This window comes from Microcaecilia unicolor, chromosome 4, assembly GCF_901765095.1.
Source record: "Microcaecilia unicolor chromosome 4, aMicUni1.1, whole genome shotgun sequence".
In the NCBI taxonomy this organism is placed as follows: domain Eukaryota; kingdom Metazoa; phylum Chordata; class Amphibia; order Gymnophiona; family Siphonopidae; genus Microcaecilia; species Microcaecilia unicolor.
Window position 1 is genome coordinate 322,783,056 of NC_044034.1, and position 23,962 is coordinate 322,807,017.

General features: G+C 45.1%; 1 protein-coding gene across 1 annotated transcript in view; it reads left to right on the top strand.

Annotated features, from left to right (window-relative positions):
- LOC115469368 (G protein-coupled receptor kinase 5-like) overlaps positions 1-23,962 on the top strand; it is a 217,143-nt gene that overhangs the window by 164,294 nt on the left and 28,887 nt on the right. The window contains exons 3-7 of the mRNA XM_030201944.1: positions 5,800-5,912; positions 10,259-10,336; positions 10,969-11,069; positions 12,487-12,579; positions 13,366-13,429. Coding sequence (XP_030057804.1) covers positions 5,800-5,912; positions 10,259-10,336; positions 10,969-11,069; positions 12,487-12,579; positions 13,366-13,429 — 449 coding nt within the window. The remainder of the gene's footprint in view (positions 1-5,799; positions 5,913-10,258; positions 10,337-10,968; positions 11,070-12,486; positions 12,580-13,365; positions 13,430-23,962) is intronic.

The window sequence follows — 23,962 nt, forward strand, 5'->3', positions numbered from 1 at the left end:
TCATTCTTGAGAGGGGGTTATGGGCCTCTATTAGCATTCAACTCTACCTTCCTTTTACAGTTCTTGAAACTTTAAAAGCTGATAATCTAATTTCATCTTTTGCATGTCTTTTATATCTTGACACCCTTATGGACATTCCAACTGACATAACTATGTCTGCTCTCCTCGGGGAAGATCCTAGACTTCAAATTAATCACAGATGCATTTTCTGGAAGGAATGGTACTCTAAAGGTACTTGGTCTTTCGAGCATGTCATTGATGGTAATAAAGTGAAATCATTTCAGTCGCTACAGCAGTGGTTTAATCTATCTTCGAATCAGTTTTTTAGATTTATTTTTTATTTTATTTTTGTTACATTTGTATCCTGCGCTTTCCCACTCATGGCAGGCTCAATGCGGCAGGCAATGGAGGGTTAAGTGACTTGCCCAGAGTCACAAGGAGCTGCCTGTGCCAGGAATCGAACTCAGTTCCTCAGTTCCCCCAGGACCAAAGTCCACCACCCTAACCACTAGGCCACTCCTCCACTGGATGGTTGTTTTGACTCTAATAAATCAGTATATGCGCTCTCCTCTCTACAGCCATTATTAATTTCTTTTGTATCAAATTTACATAAAAAAGGTCATGTAGCTTCTCAATTCTATAAATATTTAATTGACCGTACCTTTTTGGACAAAGCATATCTTCGCACTTCATGGGAACTGGACCTACAGCACAATTTATCCACTCGTCAATGGTCAATTTTCTGGACAAAAATTGGTAGGCCAGTTTCTTCTACAATCATCCTCCAGTCTCTCTACTTTCTACACCATAAGGCTTTCTGGACTCCTCAACATTTGCATGCTGCTGGCCTTTCTCAACACAACAAATGTTGGTCATGCAGCAACCATCCAGGGACACGTATGCATGTGCCTTTTGACTGTAACAACCCATCAATTTTGGACTCAAGTTTGGCAAATTGTTTATGTTTCAATCATTTTTATTCAATACTTAAGGAAGAAGAAAAGTTATCATCATCATGTATGAGCATCTGATATTTTCCCCCCATGTGGCTAAACTAACACATAGTACTTCTACCCCAACAAATAGGACTTAACCTTCCCTCCCATTCCCTTCCCCTCCCCTCTCCCCCCCCCCCCCCTACTCTTTGTTTCCCTTGCTATGGCATCAAATGAACATAATAACGCAGGGTACAGGCAATATCTAGAAGTTTAACAGTCTACTCTTGGCAAATTGTTTATACAATATTTGGACTCTCCACACCGTTAGCTCCTCAGTTAATTATTTATGGTCATAAGTACATAAATATTGCCATACTGGCACAGATCAAAGGTCCATCAAGCCCAGCATCCTGTTTCCAACAGTGGCCAATTCAGGTCACACATACCTGGCAAGATCCCTAAAAAAGTTCAATATATTTTATCTTATCCCAGAAATAGGCAGTGGATTTTCCCCAAGTCAATTTAATAATGGTCGATGGACTTTTCCTTTAGGAAGCTGTACAAACCTTTTTTAAACCCTGCTAAGCTAACTGTCTTTACCACATTCTCTGGCAACAAATTCCAGAGTTTAATTACACGTTGAGTGAAGAAAATCTTTCTCCGATTCGTTTTAAATTTACTACTTTATAGCTTCATTACATGCCCCCTAGTCCTACTATTTTTGGAAAGAGTAAACAAATGATTCACGTCTACCTCTTCCACTCCACTCATTATTTTATAGACCTCTATCATATCTCCCCTCAGCCGTCTTTTCTCCAAGCTGAAGAGCCCTAGTTGCTTCAGCCTTTCCTCATAGGGAAGTCGCCCATCCCCTTTATCATTTTCGTCGCCCTTCTCTGTACCTTTTCTAATTCCACTATATCTTTTTTGAGATGGGGTGACCAGAATTGAACACAGTATTTGAGGTGCATGGACCAATACAAAGGCATTGTAATGTTCTCATTTTTGTTTTCCATTCCTTTCCTAATAATATTTAACATTCTATTTGCTTTCTTAGCTGCTGCAGCACACTGAGCAGAGGGTTTCAACGTATCAACGACGACGCCTAGATCCCTTTCTTGGTTGGTGACTCCTAACATGGAACATTGCAATACATAGCTATAATTTGGGTTCCTCTTTCCCACATGCATCTCTTTGCACTTTCTCATATTAAACGTCATCTGCCATTTAGACGTCCAGTCTCACAGTCTCGTAAGGTAATTTTTCACAATCCTCTTGCGATTTAACAACTTTGAATAACTGTATCATCAGCAAATTTAATTACCTCGCTAGTTACTCCCATCTCTAAATCATTTATAAATATGTTAAAAAGCAGCGGTCCCAGCACAGACCCCTGGGGACCCCACTATCTACCCTTCTCCATTGAGAATACTGACCATTTAACCCTATTCTCTGTTTTCTATCTTTTAACCAGTTTTTAAGCCACAATAGGACACTACGTCCTTTCCCATGACTTTCCAATTTCCTATCCCTACCATTGGAAGATTCCCTAGATGATAATCAATCTAAACTTTTTAACATTCTGATGGCGATTGCTCTCAGAGCAGTTCTGTGTAACTGGAAAGACAATACCAAGCTTAATGTTCATTTTTGGTGGTATTCTGTGCTACAGTAAGCTTAAATCTCTGGTGCATACAATCAAAGTTTGGATGGCTCAACATACAACAATATTTAATGAACCTTGATACTGTTTCTTAAACATCTCTTTCCCTCCTTTCTCATTATTACTTCAGCATTTTCATCTTTACTTGCCACCTGCTTGCTTGCTTTCTTTCTTTCTATATTTAATTTTAAGTTCTCTTTAAATTACGTTCCATTTGCTGTATCATTGATAACTTGTCATTCATTACTGTTACATATTTTATTGCTTTGCCCACCTCTTTAACATTGCTTTTGACTTGTAACCACTTGTAACTACTTGTAACCTGCTCTCCTCCTTCCTGTACACATTAATTGATTTGATTTGCTTACTTTATTTTTTGTCTATTAGATTGTAAGCTCTTTGAGCAGGGACTGTCTTTCTTCTATGTTTGTGCAGCGCTGCGTACGCCTTGTAGCGCTATAGAAATGCTTAGTAGTAGTAGTATGTATGTACTTCAAATTCTCCTGTTGTTGTAAACTACAAGATTTTTCTCATTGTATTATTTCATTCTGTTATTGAAAACTTCAATAAAATTCCATTAAAAAAATGAAAATGTGCACCATCTTAGTGCAACACATACCCTCTGGCATAATGTTATGAAAGCCACTGTTAGTAAAGGTGATGGAAGGTTTGGTATCCAGTCAACTCATGGGAACACCTTCTGACTCATACTAGGTAGTTCTCAATCGAGGTTTATACCTGCATATTGTACAGAGGCAGTTCTTACCACTTTGATAACAAATTTCAGGATGGATCCAAGTCGGGGCAAGAAAAGTTTGATTTTACAATTTGATATGTCCAGCACTTTTGCCTCGTTTGACCATAATATTTTACTGAGTCTGATAGATCAGTTTGGTGTTTGTGGTGAAGTCCTGCAATGGTTCAATACTTTATTAAAGTCAAGACAATATCAAATAAAGTTTAATATAGTGATGGTCCCAGTAGGTAGATTATTGGAATCAAATGGCTTTAATACCTTTATTTACACTGATGATACTATTTGCTTACCATCTAAAGAAAACTTAGATGAAATCTTACCTAGAATTAAGTCCGGCTTGGATCTGATGGAAACTTGGGCTTCCAATTTTAAATTAAAACTGAATAAGGATAAAACCAAGTTAATTCTAACCAATTCTGATCACCCAATGACTAATAAAAAAAACTTTACTATTGATAATATGCCCTACCCTTTTTCTACCACCATAAAAATCTTGGGAATAACTATCGACCAATTCCTGTCATTTGAACCTCGGGTTTCTATGGCGGTATCTAGTGTCTTTAATTATCTGTGGAGATTGAAAATACTGAGGCTTTTCTTGGTGTAAATTCCATTGCAGTAGTCAAAATGGCTCAATACGAGGGAGTGGATTAGAGTCTTGAAAAAGTCAAACGGTAGGAACTGCTTGATACGCTTAAGGGACCTCATGGAAAGCAACATTCGCTTTGTAATTGACAAAACTTGAAGGTTGAGAGTCAAGTGGGAATCCAGAATAACCCCAAGTAGCTTCAAACTTGCTGCGATAGGGATGGAGAAGTCCAGCACAGCAACCATGCCCAGTATAGACTTTTTGAACTGGGAGGAGAGAATGAGGCAATGCGTTTTTTTCCTTATTAAGCTTAAACTTAAATGTGTTAGCCCAATTGACCAGGAAGTATTTTTTCACGGAGAGAGTAGTGGGTGCTTGGAATGCAAATGCAAATGAATATGCTAATATGCTCCGCCCCATCCTTTGCCCCCCCCCCCCCAAATGAAACAGTCAAACTACGCCTATGCTAAATATGTAGCATTCTTTGCTAAAATCTCACCTTATCTCGCGTCTTGTCTGAGCCTGCACTCTTTCTGCATGTTACAGGCAGCCCTCCTTTTTCTTCTCCTCCCCACCTCCATGCCTATTGCTTCACATCTCTACAGATATAGCCTTCTCACATCTTGGTCTCTACCTCTGGAACTCCCTTCCCATTCTTCTGGAATCATCTTATAGCCTTCTCACATCTTGGCCTCTACCTCTGGAACTCCCTTCCCATTCTTCTGGAATCATCTTATAGCCTTCTCACATCTTGGCCTCTACCTCTGGAACTCCCTTCCCATTCTTCTGGAATCATCTTATAGCCTTCTCACATCTTGGCCTCTACCTCTGGAACTCCCTTCCCATTCTTCTGGAATCATCATATAGCCTTCTCACATCTTGGCCTCTACCTCTGGAACTCCCTTCCCATTCTTCTGGAATCGTCTTATCCTAAGTTTATTAAAGCTGTCAAAACCTGGCTCTTCCAGTGCACCTTTGATTAGTACCGTTGTTTCATACTTTGGAGCTTCTCTCCTCCTCTTCTCCCTGTTCTTGCTACTTCCCCCACCTTATTGATGTTTTTTCTGCTTTTTTTAATGCCCCTTCATTTTCCCCTTCCCCTTTTCTCTCTTGTTTTATTAGTATACACCACTTTCATACACTTTTGTTGCTAATGACAGCATGGCAGATTTCTGTAGTAAATAATTAAAACAATGATTCTCAAACTTAGCAAGTTATAGAACGAGAATGTGGATAGAGGAGACAAAAAAATGCGGGATTTGTATTTAGTTTTACATTTTTTATTTTGTTTTTATTTCTGTCTTATAGTTTAACATATTGATTGTGAATTACTTTGATGCCTATTAAGCACAAACATCTGGCCTGGGGGGACCACCAGCCAGTTGAGTTTTCAGGCTATCCCTAATGAATATGCATGAAACAGATGCATGCCTGTTGCCTCCATTATATGCAAATCTCCCTCATGCATATTCATTAGGGATAGCCTGAAAACTCAGCTCGCTGGTGGTTCCCCGGGAGAGGTTTGAGAACCACTGAAATAAAATACTATGTAAGTCTGTGGCTATGTGACTGCTAAGAAAAAAAAAGACCTGCCACCAAATACTTCTGCAGACCTCTCCTGGGTGGATGTTATCCTTACAGCGATCTGAGTAAATTGGGAGAGGGTGAGGAAGGAGGCATTGCATCGATTTTTCTTTAAACTATCTGCAGCTACCATACCAAGTCATGCCCCCTCTTCCCTGCTGTGCTGCGTTGGCAAGCCCTTGGGGTTTCCAAATGCCACAGAAGGAGAGTAGTGATGCTGGAATCTGTGCCATGGTTATTGTATTTTCCCTTTTTATTTTTCTTCCAGAAAGAGACTACACCAGCCTGTGCGACAAGCAGCCCATCGGTCGCCTCCTCTTCCGCCAGTATTGTGAGACGAAGGTCGAGCTACTGCGCTGTATTCGATTCTTGGACGCTGTGGTAAGCAGAGGCGGGCGCAAGTTTTATTGTACTGGGGTAGAGGGGAGCTGTGCATTTACACCTGCTATTGACGTGGTGTAAGTGGGCACACATAAATGCCAGCTTAAGCTAGTGTTCTAGGACGGAATCTTAAATTTTGGCGCACTGTATAGATTTGTCCCCTTAGTGTGTGGATTTGCACATGCTGTTGTCATGGCAGTATGCTAAGTTATAGCATGCTAACAGGTGTGGTAACAACTAACCACACCTTAGTAAAAGGGCCCCTAAATTCTGTGCTATATAGTCTTGGGGAGGATGAGTCTCTCTCTCTCGATGTTAGTGGCATGACTCCCACTTTACCTACTCATTCCCCCACCCTTGCCCCCTGCAAAAAAAAAAGAAGAAAGACAATCTGTAGAACTTTCTCCAACCTTGAATGTAAAGTCTTAAAAGCCAATGAGAGACCATCTGTATTTTGAGGGCTTAGTTTACTTGGCTGTATCTATCTGTCCCTTGGCTGTTTATGAACCAGGAAACTTTGGCCTGAGTTTGACATTTTCTCAAGAGTACTGAGTGTGTGGATTGTAGCCTTTAAAAAAAAAAAAAAAAAAAAAAAAATGTACATAGTGGAAAGAGCTGGAACAGCAGCAAATTCCTCTTCTTTGCCTGGGACATTTGAAGCAGATGATGTGTTGTTTTTAAAATAGCCCTGTTCATAGAATGTATCTCATTAGCATAGATCAGTGTTTTCTTTTCTGGCAGTCTTGGGAGTTGTGGGGTTCGTTCTCCTGAGCAGGTTATGGGCCCTAGATCCAGCCACTGGGTGATGACTGTCATTCTTTCGGCTTCCCCCAATACCAAAGTCTGAACATTGCCTTGGTCTACAGCAAGTTTGGGCAAATGTTTCTGTCCAAAGCATGAGTGGACTGACAGTGATCTGGGCCCCCAGGAAACAAGGGTCATAGGCCCCTAACCACCTATCAAAAGTGATTAAATTAGATGGAGGCTAGGGAAGGATGGGCCCCTTACTGCTATGGGCCCTCAGTCTACCCTGGCCCAAGGGCCACATTTGAGAGTTGTGACTAGATTTGTGGGGAATGACTGAGTCTCCCTCCTCCAACCCAGACCTGACTTCCAGAACAGCCAGTTACTAAAATAAAACAGTTGCTTTCAACACCTACTTGCCAATGCTGCTACCCAGCAGCACTTGGATCCAGAAGGTCCTCATTAAATGACGCATTTGGTATCCATGCGTTATTAAAAATGGACTGGTCCAGCTCAGTGTGATATCATCTTAGAGGCCCTGGCGAAATCTGTATCGGCAGCGGGCTGCAGGAGGGCTTTCACAGGTCATTTATAGTTATTTATTGAGGCTATGCAGTGAGCCAAACTTTTTTTTGCCCCTTTGGGTGGTTCTGGTTCACAGGTAATAATTTGCCCATCCCTGATTTATATACAGCAGCCTCAGCGGAAGGCCTGAGCAGGCACAGAACTGACATGGAGCATCCAGGCTGTCTCCCCACTTGGAGGTCTCCACAAGGCAAGGAAGAGAGGGCAGAAGTAGCTGAGAGCAGATGAGGTCATTGTACAATAGGCATAGTGAAATCTCTTTGTAATGTATTTTTCACAGTTGCCAGTACCACCACCTGCCTGTGTGCAGGAAGGGAAATACAAAAATGTCCTGGTAGTCATGCAGATGAAGGATGCAGAACATCTTAAAAACAGAGCTTGCAGGACACTGGGACCCGGAATTAACACCCTACAAAGAGGGTTCCTTTGCCGTTCTGAGGCAGTTTCTGTGAGAGAAGGGTGTCCCTGCCACTTCAGAGAAAGTTGCTAGGGCTCTGCCTGAAATGCAATGATGTGTACAGGAGAGTTCAACTTCCTTCTCATCTGTGGAGTCTCATTGCGTCTGAGTGGTAGACTCACAGATCTCTTTAAATGAGCATTTAAAAGGAAACACATGTTTGAAAAATGATCTTTTCTCTCCCTGTTGACTGTTCTGCTGCAGGAAAACTGAACACCAGCATGCTTTGCAGTGTGCCTGTATTGTATAGATGCACTATTGGACTGGGTGTTCCCAAATATGCTGCAGTAAGCTACACAGAGTACACCCCCCCCCCCCCCCCACCAAAAGTGGTAGTGCATTTCAGCAAGAATGCTGGTGTGTGGTGCTGGGCTTAGGGAAGGAGAGTACCGTGGCTTCAAGAGCTTTTAACTTCTCCAGTACTTTGAGATTTCCACCCCTGTTTATTTCTCATGGCTTCCGTCCAGTGGCCTTTATTAAGGAAAACACAGATGTCATTTGATCCTTGAGAATGATGGTGACCTGAAAACCACGCTCACTATGTCAGCCCTTGGAGTTCCTATTTCAAGCCTTCCTGCTAAGAAACCAAAGCTGGGGAAGTTTGACACCTGCCCTGGTTGTTGTTTTTCTGTTCATTGTACCAAGTGTGTCCTTCATCTCCTGTATATGCCCATCTGGTGCTCTCCCAGTACCTGCTCCAGAAGCTAAGAATTTCATAGAAACAGAGCAGGGCTCATGGCAGAAGACTGAAGCATTTTCTACTGGCTACTGCGCTGGGTGTATAGTGTCTGTAGAACACAAGTTCAGTACTAGGGTAGGCTAGTGAACCGGAAGATGCTGGGCAAAAGGGCAGAGACCAGTGAGATGAGATCCATGGAAGGGACTTTGTACACATCCAAAATGTTCCTCAGATGCATGTGGGGGACCACTGACACCTTTTCTCCCTGCCAAATGTGCTCCAGCTGTTCCATGGTTAAAACCACCGCCAACCCTGCAAAATTAGAACCACAGAATGGCTGTTGGCAGTTCCCCACACATTTTAGAGGGAATTTTGGACATGTAGTTTACTGAGCTGTCTTCAGGCAATTAAAAAAAAATTTTTTTTTTATCGTGGTTAGAATCCATGTCACTTTTGGACAATTATGCTTGGACTAAGTCCTTCACGTATGGCAACTTGTAAAACCTGCACTTGGGTTGTGCATCTCAAGACAAAATAACAAAGACTAAAGTGTGTAACAGACTGGAATATATTAGGTGCCTTGCTCTGGAGCAGGGGTTCTCAATCCACTCCTTGGAACACACCCAGCCAGTCAGATTTTCAGGATTCCCAGTATGGATATGCATGAGATAGATTTGCTTACAATTGAGGCAGTGTATGCAAATTTGTTATGCATATTCATTGTTGATATCCTGGCAATCTAACTGGCTGGGTGTGTCCCAAAGATTGGGTTGAGGACCACTGCTCTGGAAGGTTAGGAGTCTTGCATTTAGATGTGTCACTAGTTCTGTGCTGTCATCACTTGGACACAAAACTGAGTTGGTGACTGGAGTCCAAAACTATATGTGAGAACTCTGTGCTCTCTGCCTTGGTCATGTAGTGAGATGGTGTCAGCAGTGGGATTAGAGCCTGTATCTGCATTTAACAGTTCTGTGTTCTCAGCATTGCTGGTCCTGTTAAACTGAGGAAAAGTTTGCATAGCTACAGCAGAAGGGCTAATCTAGGTCAGGTTATTGTTTTTCCACATTCCTCTCTGTTCTCCCGGGATACGGCCTGGGGAAATCTGACTGATGTGTGATTGGAACAGACAGAGGAATCGGTTTGCTGGCATGCCTGAAAACTGCTTTGTGCTCTAATCTAGTAAGAAATGGCTGTTCAAATGCAAAACTGTTCTGAAGGGACTTGCTGTATTTGCTGAGGGGAGAAAATCCAGTCCAAAGTGCAAATAGTATCTTCTGAAGCCAACTGTGAGACGTAGACCCTATCCAAAGAATATCAATGAATGATTTGCATCCTGGTTAAGCAATTCAATTGCTTAAAGCCTGGAAAAATATCCATTTCTACTGTTGCGCACAGTTTTGAGGAAAAGGTTTTTTTCTCTCTGAATCCTACCATGCCGCATGACCTGCTATTTCAGTACTGAGATCCCCCCCTCCCCCCGCTTTCCAGAGCCCTGCCAGTTCACCTCATTCCTACCCTGCAGCACAACCTGCTATTTCAATACTGAGATCCCCCTCTTTCTAGAGCCCTGCAGGTTTACCTCATTTCTTCCCTGCAGCATGACCTGCTATTTCAGTACTGAGATCTCCCTCTTTCCACAGCCCTGCCATTCACCTCATTCCTGCTCTGTAGCACAGCCTTCTATTTCAATACTGAGATCTCTTTCTCCCCTGAGTTCTGCCGGAACATCCCACTCCTGCCCTGGAGCACCCTCTGCTTTTCCAGTAGTGACCTACACATATGACTCTGCTGGTTCATCTCACACTAGCCCTGCAGCACCTCCTCCTAGGATGACAAATTATTTACAGGATTAATCCTTTGTTGTATTTTGCTTTTTACCAGAGAGATTATGAAGTGTCTCCAGATGAAAAACGGAAAGAGACGGGGGATGAAATTATTAGGAGATTTTTTAATTCCAAGGTAAGAAGTGTATATGGGGAAGAAGAAAATCTTAAGGAAAGCTTTTCTTATCTTCTAGATACTGACTAGTAATGGAGTTTAAAAGTTCCCATGGAAAATGGCAGCAAAATATCAAATGCAAGAGGCTGAAGGAGATGTGAACTCAGCCATGCCTTGAACACATAATGAAAAATCTGTCCGCGTGGGGGGATTCGAAGAGAGCTTCTCTGGCAGCTGGGCCTAGGTGGGGGAAGTATTCTGTGTGTTTGGGGGGGGGGGGGGGGGGGAGAAAGAGGATTCTCTGGAGCAGAGCCAGGAGCCTAGGGCAGGCCAAAATATGGATGCATCACTTTATTTTTCCATATGGTTTTCACTATCTTAACTATTAAAACCAGGAAGAATATAATTCATAATTGCATCACTGTAGCAGAGGAAGTGGGTAATGTGTGTGTTCCATGTTCTCACATGTCTGACAGATTAGTGAAGAATTTGCTTCCTCTGTGGCAGTTTTGTGCCATGGGAAGCAGCGCCTGCTTGACTGAAAGTCTGCTGTGATTTCCCTGGTTCCTACGCTCTTTCCCAGCTCCAGTTATGATGTCAATGGCTGCTCAGATATTTGTTATTTTTTTTCCCCTCCCCTCCCTTTTCCCCAGTCCCCAGACTACATGGAAGAAATTAATGAGTCCTATATGAAGGAGTGTGTGGAGAACCTGGAGAACAGCCCATGTAAAGATATCTTCAATAAATGCCTGACGTGAGTAGCCCCCCCCCCCCCCCCCCCCCCCCCCCGGTGATACTGGGTTGGCTTGGGATAAACCATTGTTCACTGCAGCTTTCTTGCCTATATTTGTTCTTGTCATCAACTTGCTGTGGTTCCTTGTCATAGGATTGGAATCCCCAGTGATTCAGGTCAGGGAGATGCAGATCCAAGGGTGAAATAGAGAATTGCATGGGGACAGAACTCTTACCCGTCCCCGCTGGAATCTTACCCATCCCCGCAAGAATTTAATGGTACACACACAAAAAAAAATTCCAGTTGCATCTCTGGGTTCGAGCTGCAGCACTGCAGGCAAGGAAGGAACAGAAGTTGGAACTTGGAACACTCTGGTGCTCACTTGTAAGACTTGTCTCTGATTCACTGGCACTGTGTGCTGAGAGGTCGCCACATGCACGCGCCAGTAGGTCAGGTGACATCTGATGCTTGTGCCTGTGTCAGAGCTGAGGTCTGTGCATCAGCCCGGGAGCAGAGAGGATTAATAGTAACATAATAAGTGACAGCAGATAAAAACCTGTTCAGTCTCCCCAATAATCACACTCATTATCATTCATAATTAAGTCAACAATGAATGTGATATTATATACTTGATTATGATCTTTCTTTGGCATTTCTGGGACATAGACCATAGAAGTCCGCCCGGCCCTATCCTTATGTTCCAACTGCTGGAGTTGTCATCGAAGCCCACTCCAGCCTATTTGTCTTCTCATTTGCGGGAAACAGACAGTAAAAGTCTGTCCAGCACTGTCCTCATGTTCCAGCCACTAAAGTTGCTGTCTAAGCCCTTTCCATTCCATCCTAAACCAGATTGCCATATATAACAGAGCATATAAGTCTGCCAGGTATCAGCCCTAGTTCATCAAAGCCAGAGTCACCATCTAAGTGTCACTCGATACATCCACACACATACAGCCATTTAAGTTTAGGGTTTTTTTAACTTCCGTTTTCTAATTAGAGATCCTCTGTGTTCCCATGCCTTTTTGAATTCTGTCACCATTTGTGTCTCTACCACCTCCTTAATGGAGACTTTCCGCATCTGTGCTGTTAAAGCAGGGAGGAGGAGACAGCACTCAAAGAACTTGGTACTTGGTAAGTGAGAGGCTGGCGCAAGTACAGCATACACTTCTGCGGGAATCCCACAGGAACGGCTTCTGTCCCCATGGGAATACCGCATGAATGGCTTCTATCCCCATGGAAACCCCGCAGGAATGGCTTCTGTCGCCACGGGAACACCACAGAACTACTTCTGTCCCCGTGGACCCCGTTCCCGTGCAAGTCTGTAGGGTGAAAGTGGGGAAACTCAGGCCTAACTTTTCAGTTCAGGGCCTTGGCTGTGTAGGTTTGACAATGATTAACGTTCATTGTTGGTAATAGGTTTTCCCCCCTTTTATTTTAGTTCTCTACATGAATACCTGCGGGGAGTCCCGTTCAAGGAGTACCAGGAGGAGATGTACTTTGACAGGTTTCTGCAGTGGAAATCTTTGGAAAGGTGAGCAGGAGATTGGATATTGCCTTGTTTCCGGGGTCTTCTGCCAAATGCACTAAATTGTACAGAACTGGTATTAGGGAGGTGCAGGAGCTTTGCATCTGGAGATGTTTTCCACATTTTAAATTGAGCAGAACTTGACATTTGTTTTTGAGTCTGCCCTGCAAAGAAATGAATTTAATTTCCATAGGGCACCATGACATGTTCCTCATGGCTTTTGGAAGCCAGCAGCCGTGGTGGTTACACATGAACAAAGTGCTGAATTGATGTCTGATCAGGGACAGTACAAAGGTATTGGACACCCTAGGTCAGGGGTCTTCAAATCCAGTCCTCAAGGTCCACAACCCAGCCTGGTTTTTAGGATCTCCACGATGAATATGTATGAGATCAATTTGTATAAAATGAAAGCAGGGAATGCAGATAGATATCTCGTATCTATTTATATATATTCATTGCTGCAGTGGTTCCCAAACCTGGTCCTGCAGTCATCCCATCCAGTCAGGTTTTCAAGATATCCACAATGAATGTTCATAAGAGAAATTTGCATGCACTGCCTTACTGCATGCAAATCTCTCATGAATATTGATTATGGATATCCTGAAAACCTGACTGGATGGGGTGCCTCCAGGACCAGGTTTGGGAACCACTGCAGCAAACTGTATTAACCAAAGTGGTAAAATCTGTTCCGGCTGGGGGAAGATGGGACGATTTCCCCCAGCATCAGTCCCAGGATCTGAGCTCTGTGCCGCTTGCTGTCATGCCTAATGCTCTCTCCTCCTTCTCTTTCAGACAAGTGGTTACAAAGGACACGTTCAGGCAGTACAGGGTCCTGGGCAAAGGAGGATTTGGAGAGGTAGGAAGTGAAGCTTTCTACTGAGAACTTTGTGCCATCCTCTCACTCCCAGCCTCATTACACTTAAATGGGCCATTTTCAGAACAACAAGGACACTTTGCACCAAGTCTATACATACTTTCCGCTTGAACACTGCCTATGGAAGAATATATGCAAATAAATTTGCACCTGCGTTTTCTGTGGATACTTTCTTCTCTCCCCACAATGTGTAGTTCTGAAATGTTAAAAGTGCATTTGTTTTGTATTACTCTCTGCCCCCGTGTCCTCTAGTTCTGTTGCCTCTCTGTTTTTGGAAAATGTTGTTTTAATACTTAATACCTTTGAAGCATTTAAAAGTCTGTATCATATCTCCCTGTCCATCCTCTCCTCCAGGGTATACATATTCAAGATGTCAAGTCTCTCCTCATATGTCTTCCTTCGCAGACCCCATACCTTGTTAGTTGCTTTTTTTTCTGAATGGATTTGAGTCTTTTACGTTCTTTGCAAGATATGGCCACCAAAACTGAACACAGTATTCCAAACGTGATCTTACAAACCATAGTAACATAGTAACATAGTAGATGACGGCAGAAAAAGACCTGCACGGTCCATCTAGTCTGCCCACGATAAACTCATGTGTATACCTTACCTTGATTTGTACCTGTCTTTTTCAGGGCACAGACCATATAAGTCTGTGCAGCAGTATTTCCCGCCTCCCAACCACCAGTCCCGCCTCCCATCACCGGCTCCGGCACAGACCCCGTATAAGTCTGCCCTCCCCCATCCTAGCCTCTCAACCACCAACCCCTCTTCCCCCCGCCACCCAATTTCAGCTAAGCTTCTGTGGATCCATTCCTTCTGCACAGGATTCCTTTATGCCTGTCCCACGCATGCTTGAATTCCATTACCGTTTTCATCTCCACCACCTCCCGCGGGAGGGCATTCCAAGCGTTCACCACCCTCTCCGTGAAGAAATACTTCCTGACATCTTTCCTGAGTCTGCCCCCCTTCAATCTCATTTCATGTCCTCTCGTTCTACCGCCTTCCCCTCTCCGGAAAAGATTCGTTTGCGGATTAATACCTTTCAAATATTTGAACGTCTGTATCATATCACCCCTGTTCCTCCTTTCCTCCAGAGTATACATGTTCAGGTCAGCAAGTCTCTCTTCATACGTCTTGGAACGCAACTCCCATACCATCCTCGTAGCTTTTCTTTGTACCGCTTCCATTTTTTTAACATCCTTCGCAAGGTACGGCCTCCAAAACTGAACACAATACTCCAGGTGGGGCCTCACCAACGTCTTATACAGGGGCATTAAAACCTCCTTTTTTCTGCTGGTCACACCTCTCTCTATACAGCCTAGCATCCTTCTCGCTACGGCCACCGCCTTGTCGCACTGTTTCATAGCCTTTAGGTCCTCAGATACTATCACCCCAAGATCCCTCTCCCCGTCCGTGACTATCAGGCTCTCCCCACCTAACACATACGCCTCCCTTGGATTTCTACTCCCTAAGTGCATCACTTTGCATTTCTTCGCATTGAATTTTAATTGCCAAACGTTAGACCATTTTTCCAGCTTCTTCAGATCTTTTTTCATGTTTTCCACTCCCTCCGGGGTGTCCACTCTGTTGGAAATCTTGGTGTCATCCGCAAAAAGGCAAACTTTACCTTGTAACCCTTCGGCAATGTCACTCACAAATATATTGAACAGAATGGGCCCCAGCACCGATCCCTGAGGCACTCCACTACTCACCTTTCCCTCCTCCGAGCGAACTCCATTCACTACCACCCTCTGGCGTCTGCCCGTCAACCAGTTCCTAATCCAGTTCACCACTTCGGGTCCTATCTTCAGCCCTTCTAGTTTATTCAAGAGCCTCCTGTGGGGAACCGTGTCAAAAGCCTTGCTGAAATCTAAGTAGATGACGTCCATAGCACGTCCTTGATTTAATTCTCCCGTCACCCAGTCAAAGAATTCAATGAGATTCGTTTGGCACGACTTCCCTTTGGTGAAACCATGTTGTCTCGGATCTTGCAACTTATTGGCTTCCAGGAAATTCACTATCCTTTCCTTCAGCATGGCTTCCATTACTTTTCCAATAACCGAAGTGAGGCTTACCGGCCTGTAGTTTCCAGCTTCTTCCCTATCCCCACTTTTGTGAAGAGGGACCACCTCCGCCATTCTCCAATCCCTCGGAACCTCTCCTGTCTCCAAGGATTTATTAAACAAATCTTTAAGAGGACCCGCCAGAACCTCTCTGAGCTCCCTCAGTATTCTGGGGTGGATCCCGTCCGGCCCCATGGCTTTGTCCACCTTTAGCTTTCCAAGTTGTTCATATACACTCTCTTCCGTGAAAGGTGCTCTATCCACTTCGTTTTCAGGTGTACTTTTGCCAGTCCCTCTCGGTCCTTCCCCAGGATTTTCTTCAGTAAAAACAGAACAAAAGTATCTATTTAGCAAATTGGCTTTTTCTTCATCATTTTCTACATAGCGTTTTGCTGTATCTTTTAGTCTCACAATCCCCTTTTTAGTCTTTCTCCTTTCACTAATATACCTGAAGAAGTTTTTGTCTCCCCTCCGTACATTTCTAGCCATTTGTTCTTCCGCTTGCGCCTTTGCCAGACGTACCTCTCTCTTGGCTTCTTTCAGTTTCATCCGGTATTCCTCCCCGTGTTCCTCTACTTGAGATTTTTTGTATTTCTGGAACGCTAACTCTTTAGCCTTTATTTTCTCAGCCACTTGCTTTGAAAACCATATCGGTTTCCTTTTTCTCTTGCTTTTATTTACCCTCCTTACATAAAGGTCTGTGGCCCTGTTTATTACTTCTTTTAGCCTGGACCACTGTCCTTCCACTTCTCGTATGTCCTCCCAGCCCATCAGCTCCTTCCTCAGGTATTATTCCATTTTGTTAAAGTCAGCTCGCTTGAAATCCAGGACTTTGAGTTTGGAGTGGCTGCCATCCACATGAGCTGTTACATCAAAACAAACCATTTGATGGTCACTGTTTCCCAGGTGTGCAGCCACTCGGACATTTGACACACTATCCCCATTCGTGAGCACCAGATCCAACGTGGCTCCCTCCCTCGTGGGTTCGTTCACCATTTGTCTGAGCAGAGCACTTTGGAAAGCATCCACAATCTCTCTACTTCTTTCCGATTTTGCAGACGGAACCTTCCAATCTACATCCGGCAGATTAAAATCTCCCAACAGCAGCACCTCTCTTTTCTTCCCCAACTTTTGAATATCAGTGATCAGATCTTTATCTAGTTCTTCCAATTGTGTCGGGGGTCTATAGACAACACCCACGTGGACCAAGGTTCTATCCTCTCTTTTTAAGGTGATCCATATTGCTTCTTCCTTTCCCCACTTCCCTGTCATTTCAGTTGCTGCGATATCATCTCTCACATACAGAGCTACTCCTCCACCTTTACGTCCCTCTCTATCCTTCCTAAAAAGATTATAGCCTGGTATGTTTACATCCTATTCATGGGAACCATGGAGCCATGTCTCTGTGACTGCAAACTATGTCCAAGTCAGTCTCCAACATCAGGGCTTGAAGGTCATGAATTTTATTGCTTAGACTGTGAGCATTTGTGGTCATTGCTTTCCAACTACATTTCCTAGTATGTGTTTTGGGTTTAGTGATTTGTGAGTGTCTTTTGTCTTTGGGTACCTTCTCCTCTTTTTGTTCCCTCTTTGCTTTTTCTTTTTTTTCTGCTTCAATTTTAGTTTCAGAAATATCACAGTGCTGTAGTGGAGCAAAAGAATTTTGTAGTGGCAACACTTGTGCGGGTGGATGCTTCTGTGTCACATGACGAATTCTGCCTGAGCCTACTGTGAGCCATCTGTTCCTTTGTGGTTTTATTCTCTGAGGCAGTGGTGAGAAGTTATGATTCTGCACAGTCCTATAAGTTGCTTTAATTGCATCTAATTCTTGCATTACTTTATATAGCTCTTGTTTTAAAGTAGATAGCTGAAGGCAGATAGGACAAGCTTTAAGTTTCCAGATGATTGGCCTTGAAACCAAAGCAGCACAATTATTGCAGAGAATAAAAGTCATCCTGATTGGTTGAAATGGGTATGAACAGGTGTACTATGTTGGAGTATCCGCCTGCAAGACTGCCTGTGTATGACTGTGGAGTAAAGTTAATAAGGTTTGGTTTGTCTATAAATGAGTGGACAACCCTGGGGTGGGTGGGTTGTGGGGAGGGTGGGTGGGATTATAAGTCCCAATGGGTCAGCTTAAGTGCTGCTATCAAGGGAATTCTCTAGTTGAATGGACCAAAGTGGTAGTGTCTGATCCAGCACTTTACAATTTATTATACTTTTTAAAACTGCCCTAAGATATTAATAACTTTCCTTTTAAATAAATCTAGCTATTGCCAATAATTATAGCAGTGTCAGCTATGTAAAAATGCCCCTCCCCTCTATCAGAGTTTGGCAGGAACAGAAAGAAAGACAGACAGAGAGGTTTCCCAGTGCTAATTAAATTGATTAAGCAACAAGCCTTAAAATTTTTAGACAATATCAGGTAGGTTTCTCACCTAATGCCAGTCAATTTGAGAAGAGTCTGGGATTTAGGGGTCAGAATAAACCTGTCCTTTTTGTAGGAGCTTGGTTCAGTCCCAGCACCTAATGCAGTCGGGCTGCTTGGAGGGGCCCTCTTGTCAGTGCCCTTGGTGGAAGGTGAGCTCCCTCTGGGGGAGGGGGATGCCCCTCAGGTGTTCAGACTGTGTTAGGGGGGGGCGTTAGACTCTATGATTTCTGAGGCACTGGCAGCGCTCTCCACAGAGGAACCCTTGAGGGTTTCCGGCGGGTTGTCAGGCAACTACTACTATTTAGCATTTCTATAGCGCTACAAGGCATACGCAGCGCTGCACAAACACCGAAGAAAGACAGTCCCTGCTCAAAGAGCTTACAATCTAATAGACAAAAAATAAATAAAGTAAGCAAATCAAATCAATTAATGTGAACGGGAAGGAAGAGAGGAGGGTAGGTGGAGGCGAGTGGTTACGAGTCAAAAGCAATGTTAAAGAGGTGGGCTTTCAGTCTAGATTTAAAGGTGGCCAAGGATGGGGCAAGACGTAGGGGCTCAGGAAGTTTATTCCAGGCGTAGGGTGCAGCGAGACAGAAGGCGTGAAGTCTGGAGTTGGCAGTGGAGAAGGGAACAGATAAGAAGGATTTATCCATGGAGCGGAGTGCATGGGAAGGGGTGTAGGGAAGGACGAGTGTGGAGAGATACTGGGGAGCAGCAGAGTGAGTACATTTATAGGTTAGTAGAAGAAGTTTGAACAGGATGCGAAAACGGATAGGAAGCCAGTGAAGGGTCTTGAGGAGAAGGGTAGTATGAGTAAAGCGACTAGCCTTATGAAGGGCCTCAGGGGCCCATCCAAGGCATTCCCCATGCACCAGGACATTCAGGTCTTGTTTACCACAGTGTAGAGTGCACCTGACGTGGGCCTGAAGGTTGGGAGGACAATGGTGTCTCTTTTCTCTAGTGCTAGAAGAGCAGGAGAAGTTCCATTACCTAAGCTGGATTCGGTGACTTCAGTCACCTAACAATTTACCTTTCTGATTGATGGTGGCGTTTCCTTGAAGGATCTGGGGCTGCAGGCTTCTGTTGTAGCCCTTTGGTCGCACGGGCCTGTTCACTGTGGCACCAGCAGGTCAATTTCCTGGGGTAGTCCCCAGGCTGCCTGTATGGAGGCGGGCTTGACTTGACTGGTGGATGCTCTGTATGACATGCTTCGGCCCAGGGTATGTCATTGGCGGTCACCATGAGGTGTCAATTCTGGCTGAGGGCGTGGGCAGCGGATGCCACCTGCAAAGTCCAGTGGTCAGGTTACCCTTTTGTGGCAAATTTTCTCTTTAGGAACGACCTTAGCAATTTGGTTCAGGAGCTAGGTGAGTCCAGGCCCCAGCGTCTTCCAGAGGACATTCCTCGTTCCTCGGCTCGCCCTACAGGCTCGGCAAGTGCCCAGTTTTGTGACAGCCCGAAGTATAGATCTGGTCCTCAGACCTTTGGCCAGAGGGCTTGGTTTCAGGCCCAGAAGGCTTCCTTCGGGGAGATGGGGTCCCAGCAGGGCACTCAGGGAGAGCGGCTGCTGTCTCCCGGCAATCCCAATGTTGCCAGGCCTTCTGGGCCGACAAGAGGACATATTAAAGTATTTTGAGACATGTGAACCATCATCACCTTGGCTCAGGGGGTGCTGGATATTCCATGTGATGGCTACGAGCTGGAGTTCTCCCTTTCGGTAGTTCCTCTCTGCTTCCTGTCTCCTTGTCAGGGGCCTTTGGCAGCTCTGAGCAGAAGCACGGTAGAGATGCTGCTGGCCCTTTAGGCAATTGTTCCTGTCCCTCCCGCCAACCATGGTTTGGGTCGGTACTCCATCTGTTTTGGGGTTCCCAGGAAGAAGGGAACAGTGCGACCCATTTCTTAAGGGGTCAACAGGTGTCTTCGAGTGGCCCATTTTTGGACGGTGTCTCTGAGGTCCGTGATTGCATCCGTTTGAGGGAGAGTTTTCTCTCTGCTCTCCATCTCAGGGAGGTGTTCTTACTACATTCCTTTGTGCGGGCTGCATCAGCAGTTCATTTCCAGTTCTGAACCCTGCCATTTGATCATGGTCATAGTAGCAGTCTTTCTGTGGAAGCAGAGGATTTACGTTCACATGTACCTGGACGACTGGCTGATCCGGGCCTCTTCTTGCCAAGACCGAGTGGAGGCCACTTCACATTGGTTCGCCTCCTGTTTTTTCGGGTTTGGTTACCAATTTCAACAGGAGCAGGCAGGTGCAGTCGCACCAACTGGAGCATCTAGGTGTCCTTTTTTGATTCCCAGTGAGCTTGAGTGTTTCTGACAGAGGGACAGTGCTTGAAGTTAGCGCACAAGGTTCATAGCTCCTGCTTTGTTCCCAGCCACGGGCGTGGAGTTTTGTGCAGGTCCACAGATCAATGACAGCGGCCATGGAAGTGGTACCTTGGACACTCATGCGGCCACTTTGGAGGGCTCTGCTCAGCCGCTGATCTTCAATTTCAGAGGGCTACATTGTCTGGCTTCTTTGTACCTGGCAGTCAGAGCATGACGTGGTGACTGCTTCCCCGGTTGTTGACCCTGGGAAGCTCCCTCTGATCCTGCATTGGGGAGGTGGTGTCTACGGATGCCAGTTTGTCATGCTGGGGGGGGGGGCATTACAAGGGTCTCCTGGCACAGGGCTCTTGGCCTCATGAAGAGGCGCATTGGCCCTATATCATCTGGAGCTGCGAGCAGTGCGCCAAACTCTGGAGGCTTTTGCCCCGCTGTTGGAAAATTTATTTATTTATTTATTTTTTTACTAGTAAAAAAGGCCCATTTCTGACACAAATGAAACGGGCGCTAGCAAGGTTTTCCTCGGAGTGTGTGTGTTTGAGAGAGTGAATGTGCGAGTGTGTGTGTGTGAGAGAGAGAGTGAATGTGCGAGTGTGTGTGAGAGAGAGAGAGAGTGAATGTGCGAGTGTGTGTGAGAGAGAGAGAGAGAGTGAATGTGCGAGTGTGTGTGAGAGAGAGAGAGAGTGAGTCTGGGTGCGAGTGTGTCTGTGAGAGAGAGAGTGTCTGTGTGAGAATGAGAGTGTGTGCAAGTGTGTATGTGAGACACACTGTGAGAGAGAGAGAGTGTGTTTCACACAGATACAGTGTGTGCGAGAGAGAGAGTGTGTGTGTGAGACACAGACTCTGTGAGACTGAGTGTATGAGAGACTGTGTGACACATAGAGAGTGAATGTGATATAGTGTGAGACATAGAGTGTGTGAGAGTGAGAGAGAGAAAGACATTGACTGTGAGAGAGAGAGTGTGTGTGTGACAGAGATACCTCTCCCCCCCTCTCTGGTGTCTGAGCGTTACTGTGCAGGACGCTGAGCTCTGACTGTGCTTCAAGGAACTGACCAATTCTATTTAATAGAATGCACCTCCAACATTCTGAAGCCGAGAAACCTTGTGTGGTTGGTCACTTCTGCTTGTGACGAACCGGAAGTACGTGATGTCAATTCAGGAGATGGATACAGAGAGCAGGAATTCCTCAGCCATGCAGTCAGCTTCAGAATGTAGGAGGTGCATTTTATTATATAGGATTTGTTACATTTGTATCCCACATTTTCCCACCTATTTGCGGGCTCAATGTGGCTTACATGGTACTGGAAAGGCGTTTACCGATTCCGGTGTGAACAGTACAATGTGGTGTTGTGGTATGATGAAGATCATATGGCAGGGCCACAGTGAGGATAGTCGAGCAGAAGAGTAGAGGTATGTTCATTACGTGCTTTAGTATTCTTGTGTAGCGGGGGTTTGGGCCTTTTTGGACATTGCTATGGCAGAGGCCTTTTTCTACGTTCTAGGGGGTCTCTTAGCAGTCTGCTGGAGGTGGAGTCCAGATTGTTGATGGCCAGAGCAGAGAGACATCTGTCGTTTTTTTTCGGCCCTCACTTTGTAGGGTCCCTCAACATGGAGACCGTTTTTTTTTTTGTTTAATTTTTATATTTTTCATCTGGCATTATCTGGTTTCCAGTGAGTGGTAGCTGTCGGTCGAGACATTTCTGTTGGTGGTGTGTCGATGGGACTTTCTGAGCTTGGATCTCTGGCCTAGTCCTATGTCAAGCTTCCTCGGTTATTTGGCCGTCGCACTGAATGGGACTCTCTGGATCTGGACGCCCTCCTGCGATTGTGACTGAACGAGGGACTTCCATATGCCTTCCCCCGTGGCCGATGTTAGGCTGGGTGTGCAGGAGAGTGGCAGACCATTGGGGCAGGATGTTCCTAGTCTACAGCTTGACCATAGTGCCCATGGTATGCAGACCTTGTGAATCTCCTGATTGGGGAGCTGCTGCGATTCCCTCAGGTTCAAAGTCTTTTCTATAGGGGCCTAGTGGCCATTGAGGATCCCTCCCTCTTTTGGTCTTATGACCTGGCCCTTGAGAGAGGGCTCGGCTGAGGAAGAAGGGTTATTCAGATTCGGTTGTGGCTTCCCTTCTTCAGGCCAGGCAGTACTCTTCTTCCTCGACATCTGCCCGAGTGTGTTTTTTAAGGCTGGGGTGCTGTAAGGGGGTTGGACTCCTTTGCTGCTTCCCTGGGCCACTTCCTGGCTTTTTTGCAGGAGGGAGTACCACCAAGGGGCTAGCGCTGAGTTCCTTGAAGGTTCCCATGGCAGCCCTGGCTTCCTTTCAGGGCCGCTTGCAGAAGTCATCTTTAGCGGCTCTTGATTTGTTTTCTGAGAGGTGTGGGTCACTTTAGCCTGGCCTTTCGGGTGCCTTTTCTGCAGTGGGATCTTATTCTGGTCCTTCGGGTGCTGCAGCACTCTGTTTGAGCCCCATCACAAGGTGACCCTGATAGATCTCACGTGAAAGATGATGCTGTTGGGGGCGTTTCCATCAGCCCGTTGCTTCTAGCAATTTCAGGCGCTCTCTTGGAAGGACCCTTTGTCCATTTTTCAGAGGTGGGGGGGGGGGAGGTCTCGCTTTGGTCAGTACCTTCCTTCTTGCCCAAGTGGTTTCGATCTTTCATATTATTTAGTCAGTGAACCTCCCTTTCTTCAAGAGGATGTGGGGGAGCCTCTGAGGCTTCTGGACATTCGAAGGGCACTCATTCATTTTATTCGAGGTTCCCATTGTCTTTCGCCGTTCATATAGACCTTTTGTTATGCTGTTTAGTAAACAGAAGTTGGGTCTCATGGCATCCAAGGCTTCCTTTGCCCAGTAGGTGAAGATGGCTGTGGTCTTGGCCTGTGTCCTGGAAGGAACGTTTCCACCACAGGTTTGAAGGCACTCTTCCAGGTGTGTGGCTATGTCTTGAATGGAGGCTTTGGTGTCTTCTACGGTAGATATCTGTAGGGCAGTGGTGTGGGCTTTGCTGCATACCTTCAGTAAGTATTATAGATTGGATAGTCACAGAGGCTGCTTTTGGGGTGTCCTGCATGCGGCAGGTTCGGCATCCCACCCTCATAGGGATAGCTTTTGAACATCCCACTCATCCTGGAATAGTGGGAATGAATGTAGTAGAAGGAGAAATTATGGCTTACCTTATAATTTTCTTTCCATTAGTTCTTCGTACAATTGCAGGAGCCCTTCCGTGGTTCGACGCCCTTTTTGTCGGTTCTATGCATTGTCTTTATATCCTGTTTTCCAGGGGCCTCATCTTCAGATTGTTCTTGGGGCTGGCACTTTTGGTTGCTGACCATGCTCCTGATTGGGCATTCTTTTTTCCTTGTTTGAGGACTGATACTGAGGAACTTGGCTGCTATCAGGGACCTATGTAGTGGTTTTCAGTTTTGTGTTCTCTATCTCCACCTGCTGGTCAATGGACATAACTACCCACTCGTCCTGGAATAGTGTGAAGAACTAACGGAAAGAAAATTATCAGGTAAGTCGTAATTTCTCCTTCATATGTCTCAGGGCCAGCTTCTTCATCAGCATGCGACAGTGCAAAGAATTCCTCCACTGGCAAAATGATAGGGGATGGGTTTCTTTCAGTTTAGGAACATAACCCTGTGGACTTCCAAGAAGCCTTCTGAAGAAGCAGCCTGTTACATC